The sequence below is a fragment of the Gambusia affinis genome, linkage group LG01 (genome assembly GCF_019740435.1).
Source record: "Gambusia affinis linkage group LG01, SWU_Gaff_1.0, whole genome shotgun sequence".
In the NCBI taxonomy this organism is placed as follows: domain Eukaryota; kingdom Metazoa; phylum Chordata; class Actinopteri; order Cyprinodontiformes; family Poeciliidae; genus Gambusia; species Gambusia affinis.
In genome coordinates, this window is record NC_057868.1 from 38318421 (window position 1) to 38336499 (window position 18079).

Genomic DNA, 18079 nt, shown 5'->3' on the forward strand with positions numbered 1-18079 from the left:
ATTCCAGGATTCAGATTAAAGATTATGCAAATTTTACATTATGACTGCATGAAGAGGGGTCATGCTGTGGTGGCGTAGGGGATAGCACAACCCACATTTGGAGGCCTTGAGTCCTCGATGCGGGTTCGATTCCTGGACCTGACCGACATTTGCCACGTCTTCCCTCCTCTCCTTCCCCCTTTCCTGTCAGCCTGCTGTCATATAAGGAACACTAGAGCCCACAAAAGACCCCCTGGAGGGGAAAAAAATAAAATAAAATAATGACTGCATGAAGAGAACGGCAAACAATCAGAAATCTATGAGTGATCAATCGTTTTTAGACGTATGGAGAAATCAGAATTTCTGAGGTCCAAATCGGAGAAACAAAATTCAAAATCCCAACATAGAAATTCAGCTCCTCTTTATCAAACACAACCTCGATTCTCCAGCCACACTATTACATATGACAAAGATAGTTAGAGATCCTGTGATAAAGTATTGATTAGCACTCAAGTCGGCTGAGCGACATGCAGACTCAGTTGCCATAGCAACTGATCACAACACCAACAAAAACATCCCTTCACACAAAGAACAGAGAATTAGAGAATCCACTAGAGAACTATGTGTTTAGGGTTGATGTTTATTTTGTAGTTAAGTGAAAGTTGTGGTAGATACTGGTGCTATTAGCTAAGCTAACACAGGGAGGTTGAATAGCTAATTTAAACATTACTGATGATTCATCAGATATTATCTAAGTGCTTACTACTAAATTGGATTAATGAGAAGTCTCCCACTTTAACTCAGTGATGTAAAAGATTTTTTTAAGATATTGCCACTAGAAGCTCAGTACAAGATTGAGAAACAATGATGATGGATTTATGAATATTTACCATACCATACCAACTTTATTTATGAAGCATTTTATACACCAACAGGACCAAAGTGCCATACACAATCATAAAATACAATGCAATTATAAAATAGAAAATATCAAATATAAAATACATATTAAAATATATATAATGACCTCTAGTGGAAATCTGCTCCGAATCTACAATATATTATCCAAGACATTATGGTGTGGTGGGGATATCGAGGGGTTACTTAAAAGTAGAGAAAGGAAATGTGTATTTTTATCACAGCCTTTTTAATTTTGCATGTAAGCACAAAAATGTCTCTAAGACTCATTAACTGATCAGGAAACCAGTTTATATTACTTTTTCATTTTAGTAAATAAAACTATAATTTGAAAACATCAGTTTTCATCAAGTCAAAAACAACCTTTCATTGCAATCTTTAATGTTAAACCTTTGAGTGTGACAAATAAGAAATATACAAGCAGACAAATACTTTTTCAAACGATGGTATTTAGAATTTTTTCCAAATGTGAATATGAACAAAGAAGATAATAAATCAAAAAAGGTTAAAAACAACAGACTGCACAATTAATCATTTTCATAGTATATTAGTATCTGTTATTTGAACTAGATCTACTTCAATAAACAATAAATCAATTCATCGCATGATAAATGAAAACAAGCTTGTTCATTTTTATTTGCTTGATTTCAATTTTTCCTTTTTTCTCTCGCTTTTTATATCAAAACTGTATGACAACTTTGGTCTAAACTAGCCCTTTAATTTAAGGACAATTTTGTTTACAGAGACTTCATAATTCAATATATTTGTTGCTTTGGTTAATAATTTTAAAATGTCTTCCAGTTCCAGTGTTAAATGTTCATTAGAATTTAAAGCTTATTGACCTTTGAGGATGTGTTCTTGCACTATTATGTCATTACCATTATATTATTTGGAAATTGTCTCAAAACAAAAATGTTATCGTTTATCAGAACAACCTCTGGGAAAATTTACCATCCAGCAAAATGTTGTCATGGTGACAGGCCTAACTCCAACAGCAACAGTTAAAATGTTTACCTCCATTACTTGTTAATTAGGAATTTTCTAGAATCAACCAGTTGGAACAACACAAACCAAACAGAGCATCAAAAAAAGTCATCTCCTCACATGATTAACAACAACAAAAAAACACACCTGCTATCATAGAGGAGTTTCAGCTTCTTGCTCAGTCTGTGGTACCGGTACAGACCTGGACTCTGACAAACAATTGAAACTCTGTGAACATCTCTGCAGCAGCTGTCTGAACTGGACACCCATATCCTCGTTTACATGCAGGTAAACCAGAGGGTTAAGAGCATTGTGCAGGCTCACAAGACCACGACTTGCCTGACGGGCAATAAAGACTCCAGAGTCCCACTTAGGGCATTGATTCTCTGTACTCATGATTCTGGAATACAGACTGAGGTTCTTGAGAACATGGTAGGGTGCATAACAAATTGAAAAGAGAAGAATCATAAAAACCATCAACTTCAAGAATCGTTTTTTCCGGTCCTTCTTCATTTTATTTGAGCGGCAGACGACAACAGTCACATGTCCATAGCAGCACACAATGATGGCGAAAGGGATGCAGAATCCAAAGACTGTCCAGGTGAGGCTGTAATCCAGGTAACTCTTAATATGTTCATCAGAGGTGGTGTCAAAGCATTTTGATCCGTTTGGATATGTTTTTTGGTAGAACATGTCTGGAAGGCTTTGAACACTCACCAGAATCCAAACCACGACTGAGACGACCACAGAGTGAGTCGTAGTTAATTTCCCCATTGATCTCATTGGATGGACAACAGCCAGGTACCGGTAGACACTTATACAGGTGAGGAACCCGATGCTGCCATATAAATTCAAGTTGAAACTGAATCTTGTTACCTTGCAGAATCCTTCTCCAAAGATCCATTTGTTTCCTTGAAGGTAGTACACAATGAGAAAGGGGAGAGTCAGCAGGTACAACATGTCTGCTAGTCCCAGGTTGAGAACCAGAATGTTCATACGCCGAAGATTCTTCCAGTTATGCAGCAAAGACTTCATTCCCCACACATTCAGGACCAATCCAACAATAAACACCAAGATGTAAAGAGTAGGCAGGACTGTATGTTCGAAAAATTTCTTATCCGGTTGAGGACAGTGAGTTTTATTCATTTTGTCTGCAGAAACAAGTCAGTTCAGCCTTTCTGCTCTGTGCCTTCGCTCACAAAGTGAAAGTAGAGTGAATGAAAACAATCATAAACAACTTACTCCTTGAAAGTAACTTCTAGTTAAGTTAGGTAATATGTTGTGTGGAGCCGGTCCAAAAGTTTCAAAAGTCAAAAACTTGTAGCTATCTCTACGTTTTAATAGCATAAGCTAATCACCTCTTCAACTGTGGCAACCTCTGCAACCGCAGCGATTCCTAGGAAACAAGTCAGGTTTTAGGTATGCAGTTGGCATTTGGCCATGCATTTACTGGAACAGAGAAAGGCAAGTGCAGACAAAGCAGTGAATCATCAATTATTTTTACATGCATGACCTTGTTGCGTAATTCGTTTTACAAACTCAAACTGTGGTTATTGTTCCTCAAAAGGATCAATCTTTTTTTTTAATTGAGTATCTTCAAAATGTGTGTTGCAGCATCAAAATGATTTCAAATATGTATTTAAAGAAGTACTTCATGAAAGGAGCAAATCAAAGTTGTTGAGTCACATGATGATCGCTATGCATAAGAAATGTATTTGAAATTAGATAAATAAAAGAAAATTTCACTGGCAGATTGTTAATACACTTTTAAAGAACTGAATGTCGAAATAAATCAGAAGTATTAAAGCATTTTCACATTTATTCAACCAAGTTGCACATTTTTAATTTTTCTTTTAACAGAACTGTTTTATTTTAGCATAAATTACACATTATATGGAGAAAAGGTTTTAAAATTCTTTGATTTAAAGCCACTAAAAAAAAAAAAAGTCATAGAAAAATGAAGTAAATCTACTGTATATACTAGCATTTTGATGCATAACCAAACTGAGCAGTAGTTTAATTCTTAATTTTGGGAAGTGAATAAATTCAGTCTGTGTTGTTCCAGCTTCCAAATATTGAATCAACAGTATAGGGTGACAGTTTACAGCCCAGCCTGTTTCTGGTAAACTTCATAGCATAAAACTTTAGTGGCTGTGTAAAATTTAAAACTTCAACAGCATTCACGCCTCTGAAAAGCAATTATTTCTCAATAGGCCAGAGCACAGAGCCTCTGTACAACTGTAATGTTTCATGCATTTATTCTAGTTTGTCACATTGAAAATGTCAGTTGTGGTTTTTTGACATGCACCACCTCAGAAGAGCACACTCACATTTTTTTCCATTGTTGTAAGTGTAATGACAGTAAATGAGGAGACTATCGCAGCTCAAATAAAACCATTGCAAGAACTGCGAGAAGAGACACGCTGAAGGTTCACATCCTTTGTAACCAGCGCATTAAAGGTGTGAATGGTTATCTTATCTGCAGGCTGCAGATTTCACTGTGACCACAATCTGCATTCACACCTTTGCTTCTCAGTCACTGCCGTTATAAAGATTTTTATATATTTTTTTTGAACAGAGTTGTGAAACCGAGAAACAGAGGTACAATCCTATTTTCAAAGACTACAAGGGAAAATGTGATGCGTCAGTTGCAAAAAACGGTTATTAAAGTGATTTCTTCTTTCAGAGCCTGGTTCTGGAGCCAGGGCTGCTGGTTGAAAACCTCCCTGTGACCTTAAAGCCCCATCAATAGAAAGCATGGATTAATTTTTTAAAGACTTTTCTTATCTGCTTGTGCTGAATTTTAAACCCGATGTTTGGATTTTCCGTTTTTCTTTCATGGCCTGGAACTCAGAAATGCACAACTGTGGGAAAATAGCTGGATTTGTCAGAGTCAGCTGTATGTTTGTGTGTGAGTCATTTGGAAAATGTTCAAATGACAATCTGTAAAGCTGAAGCAGGGTTGTTTTTATATCATGGATTGATAATATCACCAAGTATATAATGGTCGTTTCTAGCAGTTATTACAGCTAGAAACGACTGATCAGGCCCTTCGGAAACACATAAAGATAATTACAAAATCAGCCTTTTATCACCAGAAGAACATTTAAAAGATTAAGGACTGCAAAAACACACTCTCCTACCAAGTATTTATGTCTAGTTTCAGGTACAAGTAGCTTAGTACACTTGAACTAAGACAAAACCAACTTAACAATAACTTATCAGCAAGATAAAGGAGCTTTTTTAAGTAAATGATTCCTTCATATTGATGAAAAAGTTATAGTTCTATTGGAAGATTATTTCACTTGTCTTGTCATGAGGAAATTTATCTGCCAATAGAACTATAACATTTTATTTACTTAAAACAAGCTCCTTTATCTTGCTGAAAATACACCTGTTAGTTTTATCTTATTTCAACTGCAATATGATATGTGCACTAGAAATGAGATTAAAATACTATTGGTGGTTTGCAGGTAATGTTCCAGCATGATCATGAGAAACTCATCCAGGGGTTTATCTTTAGTTGCATTTATCTTTGCTGAAGTGTCTTCTTGTCTCTGCCTGAAAGCATCAGAAATGATGCTGCTTACATTTTCTCTAAAAGTAGGAAAGCAATGGATTTCAACTCTAAAGTCCTCACACCGGATCATGATCCCTCAGAGAACAGATGTCGAAATGCTTTTGTTGGTTTATAAATCACTGAACAGCTTAGCACCACAATAATGTTTTTGTGGTTGTTTCAACCTTCCACACCTCTCAAGTCTTCTGGGCTTCTCCTTTACATCAAAGCTTAAACCTCGTTTGTTCAGAGCTGCCTTCCATTTATGGCTGTTTTAGTCAAAATTAATTTTTTTTCATTGTTTTTTTTACTTATTTTGCTTTTGCAATGTGACATTTTTATCATGTAAATTGCTTTGAACTGCTTTGTTGCTGAAATGTAAACTTAACTTAATCTTCAGGACGCTGACATTTGAAAACATGGAAATGAATTCTGTCTTTTTCTGACTTTTTCAAGACATTCCTGCATATCTGTGTAATCTTCAGTGTAATCAGTGTAATCTTCACCAATACTCAGTGATAGTACCAGGATGTTAAAATTGAGATAGTACCAGAGCAGTTGACATCCTCTCTGTTTCCTGTGGAAAGTATTAATTATATTTCTAAAATACTTGAATGTCCTCCAGTGGGTTGCAAATGTCTTTTATGTGCAACAGATTTGATTCAGCCACTTTATTTCAAACCTTCTGCACCCTGTTTTTAACACATCAGTTAAGCTTTTCACTTGAATAAGCAATGCATTTAACACTGCCACCACAAACCACACACAATCTAGTAAATATTTTTTTTATATATAATGTGTAATTTCCATAGAAACATATAATAAACACAATTTAAACCCATAGCTACATCAGGAATTAGCTTGTGTATTCCTGAATGTGCTTGAGAAAAGAGTTTGGGTGTTTGCAGAGAGCTGATTTGCAGCTTGCCGAGTCCGATGGCACAACTGCCTGAGCTGAGCAGAGATATCCTCGTCTACATGGAGATAAACCAGAGGGTTGAGAGCGCCGTTCAGGCAAACCAGACCGCGACATATGCGTTGAGCGATGTAGACTCCGTTAAACCATTTGTGGCATATTCCCTGTTTGGAAAGAACTCTTGACCAGAGGTTGAAGTTTTTGAGGACATGGTAGGGGATGTAGCAGATGGAGAAGAGAAGAATCAAGATGATTAATAGTTTTATGCTTCTTTGCTTCAGAACTTTGTCAACGTTATCCTTGCAGCAGAGGAGGACAATCACATGTCCGTAGCAGGCCACCGTGATGAGAGACGGGATGCAGAATCCAATGATTGTCCAGATGAAGCTGTACTGCATGTAGACCTCAACATACTCACTCATGGTTGTGTCAACACATTTTAAAGTCATGTTTTCTGAGTGTTTGGGGAAGAACATGTCTGGTAGACTTTGAAGGCTCACTAAAGTCCAAACAATGGCTGAGATGATAACCGAATGAGTCACAGTTATTCTCCCCATCACTTTCATCGGATGGACGATGGCCAGGTAACGGTACACGCTGATACAGGTGAGAAACCCGATGCTGCAGTATAAATTCAAGTTGAAGCAGAACCTTGTCACTTTGCAAAAAGCTTCTCCAAAGATCCATCTTCTCTTGTTAAGGTAGTAAGCGACCTGAAAAGGAAGCGTGAGCAGATACAAAATATCTGCAATTCCCAGGTTGAGGATGAAGACATTGACGTTCCCCAGTTTCCTCCAGTTGCGCCACAAAGAGTTAAGTCCCCATCCGTTCGCTATGAGTCCGAAAACGAACACCAAGATGAAGACAGGAGGCAGGAAATTCAGTGGAAAGGTAAAGTTGACGTTAGGACAAGATGTGGGATCCATTATTCGTTGTCAGGGATGAGGAGAGTTCCTCCTCTTGGTGCCAGTGTTCAGCTCTTAGACAAACAGAAATACACTGCACATGGTCTAGACGCTTCCTGTTTTATAGCGTTCATGGTGGGGATTTTTTTCAGGAAACCACATTGGTTGAATCATGCATGAGATATGAAAATGTTCAAGAAAGTGAAACAAACTGTATCAAAAAGTAAACTCAGCTCCACAGGCAAGATTAGTTTTTCACACATTATGTTTAACATCATATGGAAATTGTCTAAATGTGATGTTAAAGATTTCTGTCCTTTTTGTGAATTATTAAATCAGGTTTTTTTGTGTGTGTGTGGTTTGTTTTTAACAGAAAATCACTTACTGATTATTTCTTCATTTTTAAGGCAATAAAAGCCTCATTTTATTTCATTTTATTTTGCAGATTTAGCTCTTAAATTGCATTGAAGACTGAAGATTATAAAGATGTAAAGTCAAATGGCAGCTTTAGTGTCTGAGAATACTGTACCAACTGTGAAACAAGGTGGTGGTAGCATCATCCTGAGGGTCTTTTTTGCTTTGGACCTTCAGATAATTAGAGAAAATACACAAAAAAATCAACTTTCTTTACTAAAATATTGGTTTGAAAAACTATGCACAACCAGTCCAACATGAAAAGGCCTCAAATGAATCCTTAATTAATTCTGTTCATGCCCATTATGACTACAAGTGAACTTCTGGTAGCTGCCCTAATTTCTTTATATTTAAAATATAAATTAAAAGCAGAACAAAATGTTTCAAAACAGAGTTTACCACCTTCTGTTATGTTTTTGAGGCTTCAACAAGAAAAGATTTTATTAGTAATCTTAAATTGAATGTTCTGTCCAATGCTCTGCATCTGCAGTACGCAGTTCCGACCACTAGATGTCAGAACATGCTGAAAGGTTTGGGCTTTAAACCTCCTTGTCTGAAGGTAAATAAATAGGCAGCACAGGATGATTACAGCTATCATTTCAGACACAAACTGTTTTAGCAGGATTGAAAGTTGACAGAAGGAGCAGCTCTGACATGCAAAAGCAATTTGTTTCACAATCTACGATCTTGTTACTTTCCACAACCAGTACAAAGTAGTAAAATATGTTAAAAATACCACAAATTTCATTAGGAATTCAATTCAAAACTTGTAAAAACATAAAATTTATTTAGAAAAAAACTCCATGACGCGGGATATAAAAATATTCATTTGAAGAAAAGCTTCTGTCTAGAAAATATTTACATTATACACAAAAAAATAACAAAGTGCAACATCAATAAACTGCTATTACAACTTTAAAACTGTACATTTTAGAGGTTGCAGAAAAAAATTTAATCAATGTTCAGTTATTCTTTAAAGTACACTATGAACAAATAATGTACATGTACTAGAATCTATTTACATGTTAGCTCCAAAAGATGCTGCTCAGCTATTCAAACAAGCATTTAAAATATGTATTACTTTAAATTAGGTCAAAGGTCAGGTTTACAAGAAAATAAATCAATTTCTTTTCCCTCTTCTTAGTCAAACTGTTTCAATTCACCTTATATCCAAATAAGCTGCTGGTCACTCCTTCCAACTCAACGTTTAAGCTCACATGTAAAAATGGCTGCAAATAGATGCGCAATTATGCTTCATTATTACCTTTGAAAAGCAGAAGTGGAGCCTCCTGCACAACCAACAAGAATCCAGTAAGTGGTTTCTGGATGGTAAATCAACAACAAAACAATTGTCTTTCCAGCAGCCATTGTACAGTCAAACAGCCAAACAAGCTGGAGCTTGGCTGGGGTTGCTAGGTAATGGGCAGAGTTCCATTGGGGTTGCTAGTTAACGAACAGAGTTCTGCTGTGTTGCAAGGTAATGTGAGTAGAGACCCAAATGTAAGTACAAAAACATGGTCACTGCAGAAACACAAAATATCAAAATAAGTAATTTTTGTCTAATTTCTAGTACAAATATCTTAGTAAGTTTGAAATGAGACAAAACAAACTTATGAGTAAATTTTCTGCAAACTATGGGAGCTCATTTTAAGTCAGTAATTTCTTAATATTGATGAAAATGTTCTAGTTCAATTGCCAGATTATTTCATTTACAACAAAACATTTTTCCCATATTAAAACTGAAATAATCTGCCAATGGAATTTGCACGTTTTCATCAATATTAAAGAATTATTTACTTTAAACAACCTCCTATATCTTGCAGAAAATTTACTTATAAGTAATTTTTGTCTTATTTCAAGTTGCACGAGAAACTAAACAAGAGTAGTTGGCAAGATTTTGTATTTTTGCAGTGCAAAATGTGAATTTTGCAGAACAGCTCCTATTTAAGAGAATGCTTTTGAACTAAAGTTGCTTAAATTGTGAATGAAAATGAGCACACAAATGCTTTAAAAGATGCCAGAGCTTCTAGAAGCTTTCAAGAGAGTGCAGAGTTTATCAATGTGTATAAATCAACATTCGTTCAGGTCAGTCACAGTTTCCTCTGATCATTTTCATCCTCATTTGATCCTCATTTACATTGAACCTTGTGATGTTTTTCACCAGTCAGCCTATCAGATCAGTCGTCCGATTCTCCACAGACCAATCAGGGCCTGTGTGCCCAGAGAGCCGGGTTTGTGTAAGGCGCGTAGGGACAGTTGTTGTGACAGACGCAGGAGTGGATCATCATGACGGCTTTCTGCAGGAGTCTTCCCGTAGAGCAGCGGAAGGTCACCTGAGCGGTGGAGGTTTGGTGCGGCGTGCAGCATCGAGAGTCGCTGCACTGGCCACAGTACCGCAGCTGATAGGCTTGAATGCTGAAGCAGCCATGATGCACAAGTCGGATGGGACCTGGTGACCTGTAGCTGGCTTTGCACCATCCCTGCTGTCCCCTCTGGGAAATCAAAAATATAGGTAAATTAGAAAGCTTTTTGCAGATTAAAGCTTCTGCAAATTTTGCTGGACGACAAATTGTCCCACAAGTTATTGCAATAAATGATAATATTGTTGTTTTGAGGCCATTTTCAAGAAATACGTCAATGGCAAAATATTGCAAAAACACATTTTTAAATATTGATCAACTTTAAATTCTAATGAACATTTAACACTGGACCTGGAAGACATTTTAAATATCCAAAATAAATGAAACAACAGAAACAGCAAACAAAATGAATTATGAAGTCTCTGAAAACAATATTTTCCTTCAAAAAAAGGGATAAATCAGGTTCTGTCATCCAGTTTTTGGCTTCTATCACTGTCTAAGTCTGGATTTACTTCGGTTTTCTTCTGGTGCAGCTTTATGACTCATGTCTCATGTTAATGAACTAAAAGTCGAATAAAATGCAACATAACCATTCAGACCATCAACACTTTGGATGTTGTTAGTTATACATCAGTTTTACGATGTAGGAAGTTGCACAAATCAGATTTTTTTAAGAAAGAAAAGATCATAATTGGGCAATGAAAAAGTTGGATTTGAGTCACATTTGCTTGCTGTGTGAATAGTTCCTTCTTAGTTTAGAGCAGGATTTCTAGAAATGGAGATGAAGATAATGGTGCTTCTAACTCTAAGAAAATACATGCAAATACTACGATTATCCATCACATTATGCCTGCAGGGAAGCTCAAAACGGATCCCAAAAGTATTCTGAAAGACAAACAAACAGCTAATTGTCATTTAGAACTGCAGTCCCTTCGGTGCCAAGAGAAACAAGAAGCAAGTGACGACATGAATCTTAATCTCATTGCAGAAACTTGGACAATTGGAGGAAATCCACTTCCATAGAAGATCTTTGGTGAGCTCTGCGTAACCTACCAGCTGAGTTCCTCAGTAAAATTGTAATAATGCTGTTTTAAATACAAAAGGCGGCCATAACAAACACTAATTTGATTTAAATTTATTTTTCAGTTCATGCACTACATTCTGTTAACCTTTGGAAATGCAACATTTGTAAACAATTGCCCAGTTAGGGAATTTAGTAAACATAGTCCCTCCTTGCTGCATCTATAATTTAGCTAAAAATGGAGAAAGATAATGATTATGATAAAGACTCTGTGGTTCAGAGGCAAGCACTGAAACCTTGTGGTGAGTAAAAAACATCTGTGGTGAGAGAGGAAAAAATGTTTTCTGTTTTGGAGGAAAAAGTTTGTCCACTGCTGCGTGGTAAATCCCTACTGCTTTCCATCTCTTTGCAGAAGCAGAAGGAGATGTAATTAAACTTTTAGCACCGTCTAATTTTACTTACAGGCAGCAGCTTAAATATAAAAAACACCACAGTCTCTGATAAGTTAATGTAATTATCTGAATGACTGAAAATTGAAGACTGAACAAATTTCTATTTCTAGTTTCATATTTATAAACTGCTGCACAGCAAAACACGTTTTATGACATAAAAGTTTATATTTTGCTTGTGCAATTCAAAAATACAATATAAACAAGTTATTTTAGTATCTGTTCTTTCATTTATTTTTTTAATAATCACACTTCCTAATGCTAATTGCTCAGAGCTCATCTCCATTTGCAGCTTGCAGGCAGGGTTTTGGTTTGAGACCCGCAGCTGGAGGCTGGCAGGACCAGCTGTTTCAGGACAGGAGCTCCTGGCATCGTTGACCCCGACCTGGCTGGATTCATGGCTGGAAGAGAAACAGAAACAAACAATGAGTTGGAGAAATCTGCAGCATGAGGATAGATAGATAGATAGATAGATAGCGTGGCAGCAAGACAGATAGAACGTTGGGATAAATAGATAAGATATTAGACACAGTGGCAACACCATGGGGGGCAGAAGACAGACAGGCCAGACCCCACAGAGAATCATGATCATGTAAAAAAAAGAGGCATACAGAGTCTTCTTCTTCAATAAAGACATAAAGGTAAAATCCAATAAATAAATAAATTAAAAAAATATATAAATCTATTTTTTCATCTAGAATATGTGTAATATATGTAATATTTTTATATATATTGTATTTATTTTAAAAATATCAGACAGACAGACAGACAGACAGACAGACAGACAGACAGACAGACAGACAGACAGACAGACAGACAGACAGACAGACAGATAGAAATTATATTCTAATTTTTGACATGTACCTGTACGGACCTCCCTCCACTCCAAGCCACCCAGGAGAAAAGCAGCTGCAGGAAATATTCCAGGATATAATGTAATGCTTTATAAGAATGCAGCTGTGGATGTTTTTGTGAAAGTAGGAAACTTTGACTGGTAGAGAGACGTTTTTAAACCAAAACCATGTGTCTCATAGCTGGACTCTGAGAGTCTCATTTTGGTCAGACTTTGTGATTTAATGCAAAAATTAACTGGTGAAAGTGAACGTTTATTGTCTGTTTGCCTTCATTCATTCTTCTAAGTTTAAAGAGCCACATTTTAAAATCTCTCAATGTGTTTAATTCTTGTACTATAAAAAACTCCATTCCTTTTCAAAACTGACTCAAAATCATGTTTTTCAAGCACAATAACAAAATGTTCCTTGGTTGTTTCCATATGGAAGTGTTGCTCACTGCAGCGGGGAAACTGGCTTCTTTTTCCCAACACCAGCCTCATGCACAAACACTCACTCCCCTTTTTTTAACAGAGTAACGTAATCTTCACGCGTTTAAACCTTCCCCAGCTGCGGTTTTTGTTATGAAACGAGGAAACATGGTGAGTGACAAAATGAAATGTTCTGAACCCCCCAAAAAGAGGAAAAAATGTGTTTTATATTTGGCCTTTTGGAATTTTCCTTTGGCCGGACACGCCCTGGTTTAAGGCGAAAACACTCCAGTAAAAACTTCCAGACATCGACAGAGCTCATAAAGCGGACTGAACGATTATTTTACACATTTGCTAACCGATCGACAGAAATGAAGCCACACGAACCCAAACACTGGAAACTATGCTGTCAGTTTCCAGAATAAAAACTTTGTGATTTTAGAAACGGCTAAAACCACAGCCAGCAGACGGCTTATGTTAGCTTAAAGTCTGGAAATGGGGGCAGAAAATCCTTCCTGCTGGACGACTAAAGCTCATTAATTAGCACATTTCATGTGTTTAATCTTTCTAAGTGTCAAAACTGGTTCTTTGTCATCATATTCAGCTTTCCGGTTTCTTTCTCCACATCTTAAAATAATTTAAACAGATGCTAATCCTAACATGAAGGACAAGTTGAAACCCTGAGCATTAATTATTTTATTATGTGATAGACCAAAATAAAATTGTGGATAATTGTGAAAGTATAAAGTGTGGCTTGGACTTGTATTCAACTGAGTTTTTATCCCACATCATAATCCTTCTACTGCCATGTTTTATCATGGAGAGTGTTTTTTATGGTTATGTGAAGTGTTTCCTCAGTTAGATGAATGACTGTGGATTCTTTCCATTTTCAGAAGGAGGACTGAAAACCACAACATGAAATGTTTTAGACAATAAAGTCAGAACTGGATGCTGCTTCCTGCTGCCTTTTCAAACAGCTTTTTATTTTGTTTCGCAGAAGATTTTGTTGGATTGTTTCTGCTTTTAGTCATGTTCTATTTAGCAATGTTAGAAAAAAAAGATAAAAAGAAAGAAAGGATGAGAGGAAGGAGGAGAGAAACAAAGAACAAAAAGGAAAATAGAAAGAGAATTATATAAAAATTACAAAATAATAGAAAAAAGAAAAAAAGAAGGACATAAAGTACAAAAAAGAGAAAAGAAAGAATAAAAAGGAGGATTTAATGACTTAAAGAAAGGAAAAAGACAGAAATAATGGTAAAGAACAAAATAAAGAAGGAAACTGGTTCAGACAGAAAGAAAGGAAGAAAGAAGAAAAAGAAAACAAGAAAGAAACAAAAATAGAAATAAGCAGAAAAAGTAACAGAAAGATACAGAAGGAGAAAAAGAAAACCTTTTATCTTTTCTATATCTCTGTTCCTTCATTAATTCTTTTTATAACGAATCTCTAAAACCTTTTTACTAATAAACTGGATTTTATTTATGGAGATCAGAGTAAATGGAGCAGAACTTATTTTCTTTCATTTTCTCGTCTCTTGACATTTACACGCCCCTTTGTGTCAGTCAAACACAAAAATTCACAAAAATTAAATGTTTTTCTATAAATAAAGGGAATTTGAATAATTCTGCAACCTCTTTGAACTTCCAGAATGGTTTGTTTTCAGTTTATTATAAATGTTTTCCTGGATTTGATCCAATGTGTGTTCATCCATCCCATCCAGGCGTCTCTTACCTGTCATGGCGTCTTGAATCACGGTGTTCTCCAGGTTTTCACACACCCATTCCCTGCAGCACTTCCCCGGTAAGCGGACGAACTGCGGGCTGGGACAGTCTGGAGTGGGAAGACGGCCCGTCAGCGGACAGGCCGACACGCAGCTCACCCCTCCGCCTCGGCAGTGGCAGTAAGAGTCGCAGGATGCCTGGAACGACTGGCCGTTGAGGTACGTGATGCCGTTCACCTTGCAGCTCAGATCCTCGTCACCTGCAGACAAAACATCAGGAAGGGACCTATTATCAAAATTCATATTTAGCATGATTTTGTACTTACATTTGGGTCTCAACTGCTACCAAAAACAGCCAACGTGTTTATAAAAACACCCTGCTGTTTGTTTGGCACTAAGTTAATGAGCTGTTACAAAAACAGCTACCTGTCTATGTGACGTACAATGGCTGCTGGAAAAGTCTTTTGTTGTTTACTTACCATCCATAAACCACTTGCTGCATTTTTGTTGTGCAGAAGTCTCCACTTCTACTTTTCAAAGATGTACGGTTTGTAATTTTACAGCCATGCGTGTCAATATCTGATGAAATTACGCTTTGCATGGCTTGGTTGATTTGCTTCTAACCAGTAAATGGAAATCAGCCTAATTCGCATGTTGCTTTTTGAAACATCTTTTAAAAATTGCTCAAACTTTGCAACACAATTGCCTGGAAACATGACCAGCAATAATCAGACAGCTGGTGCTTATGAAAAACAAGGTCCTTTATCTTTCACCAGTAGCTGCATTTACTACAAAGTTGAGCAAATTGTATAGCAATACATTTGCTTAAAGGAAACACACCAATTTTGTAAAATAAAAAGAAAAGAAGAGAAGAGAAGAGAAACGAAACAAGCAAGCAAAAAAATTAACACATTGTGGGTTTTGCATTAATTGCATCTTTTTTCAACATTAGCAAAATATCAGCAAAGTTTTGCACCAGTCATGTAATCAGCAACCCTTTACTACTGATGGAGAAGACAAAGAAGACAACAGGAAGTGGTGGGAGGATAATAGAGCATCATTTTTGATGACTTATTTAGTTAACAAACCTGTTCAAGTGTGATCCTAAATGTGTTCCTTATTTAATCAAAATACCCCAATTGTGAAATTGTGTTTTTCAACATTATCAGAATAACAGCAACGTTTAGCTAATGTAAACTCAGCTAGTGCAATCCATTACCCTCAAAGGACAGTCTTTAAACAAAACGTGCCAACAGGAGCATGGAAATAGAAATAAAAAAACATTTAGTCTTCCTGGAATATCACTGCCACCCCTCACTTGTTTCCTCCCAGCTGCTCAGACTAAACATTCACTGTCTGTGTTGCTCACTCATGCAGATTTGGTCTGTCATTCCTCCCAAGTGTGCCTTCCACTCACCGACACACTCGCCAGGGTCTCCAGGGAAGCTGGCGCTGAAGTCACACTGCAGTCCTTTCTGCCTGTCGCAGGGCAGCATCTCTGAGCACGACTCGCCTCGCTGCCGAGCGCACACCTGGCAGCACCTGCAGCCGTCCGGCACCAGAGGGACGCCCGCAGCGCACTGAGGGACAGAAGCAGGGCAGAGGCAGGGCCTGTTGCACAGCTGGCACAGAACCTGAAAAAAAAAACACGAAAAATAGTGCGGAGGTCCGAGAATGAAACATGCAAAGGATGAAAACAAACAGAAAGCTCCTCCAAAGGAAAAATATAGAAATATTCAGGGTATTCACAATATTCACAGTTGGAGGGAACATTTAAGGGCTCTACGACGTTGTATTGAAGCAAAAATGGATTAAATTGTTGCCACAAAAAACCAAACCCTAACCCAAAATTTTAGATTAAAATCAGAATTTTGTTTTTACAAAAACAAGAATATTTCAGAACTGTACAGTGGAACATTTGTGAGAATAAAAGTCAGAAATGTTTAGATTAAACCCAGAAATTTTCTAGAAAGAAGAAGGTCATTTCTGACCTCCAGAAATAAAAGTATGTTGTATTTCTGTAAATGTTTTGGCTTTTGGTCCATTCCTACTAAAGTCTGACCTGAAAAGTCCAAGGTTTCCCAACAGCCTTGGTCCCAAAATCCAATATGGCTGCCCTGCTTTTATAAAACATAATTATTCCTGTAGCAAAGTAATACTTTATACTGTGTTCATGTTAAAAAAATACTTTGTTTTCAGCTTTTAACAAGAATTATTCTTATTTCTGTGTGGAAGAAGTTCAACTTTGACTCTCCAGCAGATTTTTCTGTCACATTTCCACTTGTTTAAAACTATTAAAATATTATTCTGAGTTTATGTGGACAGGTTTTGGAAAGGCTCCTTTATTTCCACAGAGTTATGTAATGTTTTATTGTAAAAACAGATTCTGATGTCTTTCCTATTCTGGAGAGTATTAAAAAAAGATCAAACTTTTATCCCAATCATTGATTAAATGTCCCAAAAGATTCCGATCAACAATTTAATCAGAACAAATATTTTTTTACCATTTGATTTTTTTATCTACATGATAAATTAATTCAAATTGAGTCTAAATGTTTCTACTTTTGAAATCTTTACTAAGATTTGTGGATGATGTCATCTAACAGAACAATGAGGACATTTTTAATACTGGAAGTCAAAGATTAAAGTTTATTGAAAAATATTTTTGTTTCCATATCAAAAAATATGAATCGACACCAGGCTGTATGTTTAGTAGGCAAATATTTTGTGCTTTTTTTATTTACCTCATAATAAACTAAAAGCATTTACAATGTTTCCATGCTAATAATCTGCTAAAAGTTTACATTTAAAGTTAGGGTGTTGTTGATTTTGTTTGAAAATCAAATACTCATCCATGATAAAAAATAATCAGCAGATATATAAATTCTAAATTAATTTTTAATAATATTTATATTCAATTTCAGTGAAATACTCACCGGACTCTTAAAACAAACATCAATCAAATTAATACATGAATCAAATCTCCATCTTGGTTCTTTTCTGCATTTTCAGGTTTATAATTTAAAAGAAAAATCACAGAAATTTGACCTGATTGTTTTGAGAAATCAGTTGATTTTAAGTTATAAGTGGATGAGTGTGAGCAGGCCTCACCTGTGTGGCCACACAGAGCAGCGCAGCCAGAGTAATCCCACAGCGATCCAGTGGGTCCATTGTGGTCCTGGTTCCGCTCGGTGTTTCCCGCTGTGTGATGGATGGGAGCCGTTCGCTGAGCGCTCGTTCTCATGCCTGCTGACATTTATAAAGTCTGGCCTCTGATGTCACTGCTGCGTAAACAACCTCTGGTCCGGCACCAGAAATGTTTCACATTCCTCCTCCTGCTGCCCATTTCCACCTCCACACACACACACACACACACACACGCACACACCTACACACACACACACACACACACACACACACCCACACACGCACACACACACACACACACACACACACACTCGCAGACACACCTCCACCCTGAGATTTTTCCTTTCTTTCCTCATGCACTTGGAGATTTCAGAGCTTCACTGGAGGAAAAAATACACCAGCTAACTGGTTTCCTAAGTAACAACCAGGCTTTCATGGCGACAGATGT

General features: G+C 36.7%; 3 protein-coding genes across 3 annotated transcripts; all 3 read right to left on the reverse strand.

The window, feature by feature from the left end:
• Positions 1-929: 929 nt before the first annotated feature.
• LOC122835136 (P2Y purinoceptor 1-like) lies at positions 930-3351 on the reverse strand. Its single transcript, XM_044123914.1, has one exon. It carries the CDS (start codon positions 3025-3027, stop codon positions 2035-2037), a length of 993 nt encoding a protein of 330 aa, XP_043979849.1. The 5' UTR covers positions 3028-3351; the 3' UTR covers positions 930-2034.
• Positions 3352-5283: 1932 nt separating this feature from the next.
• Positions 5284-7489, reverse strand: si:dkey-78k11.9 (P2Y purinoceptor 1). Its single transcript, XM_044123925.1, has one exon. It carries the CDS (start codon positions 7280-7282, stop codon positions 6290-6292), a length of 993 nt encoding a protein of 330 aa, XP_043979860.1. The 5' UTR covers positions 7283-7489; the 3' UTR covers positions 5284-6289.
• A 733-nt stretch (positions 7490-8222) lies between these two features.
• On the reverse strand, positions 8223-17714 carry ccn5 (cellular communication network factor 5). The gene is made up of 5 exons (XM_044140987.1): positions 17596-17714; positions 15902-16118; positions 14496-14744; positions 11803-11906; positions 8223-10167 (listed from the first exon to the last, which is right to left on the reverse strand). Exons 1-5 carry the CDS (start codon positions 17653-17655, stop codon positions 9880-9882), a joined length of 918 nt encoding a protein of 305 aa, XP_043996922.1. The 5' UTR covers positions 17656-17714; the 3' UTR covers positions 8223-9879.
• Between the last annotated feature and the right edge of the window lie 365 nt (positions 17715-18079).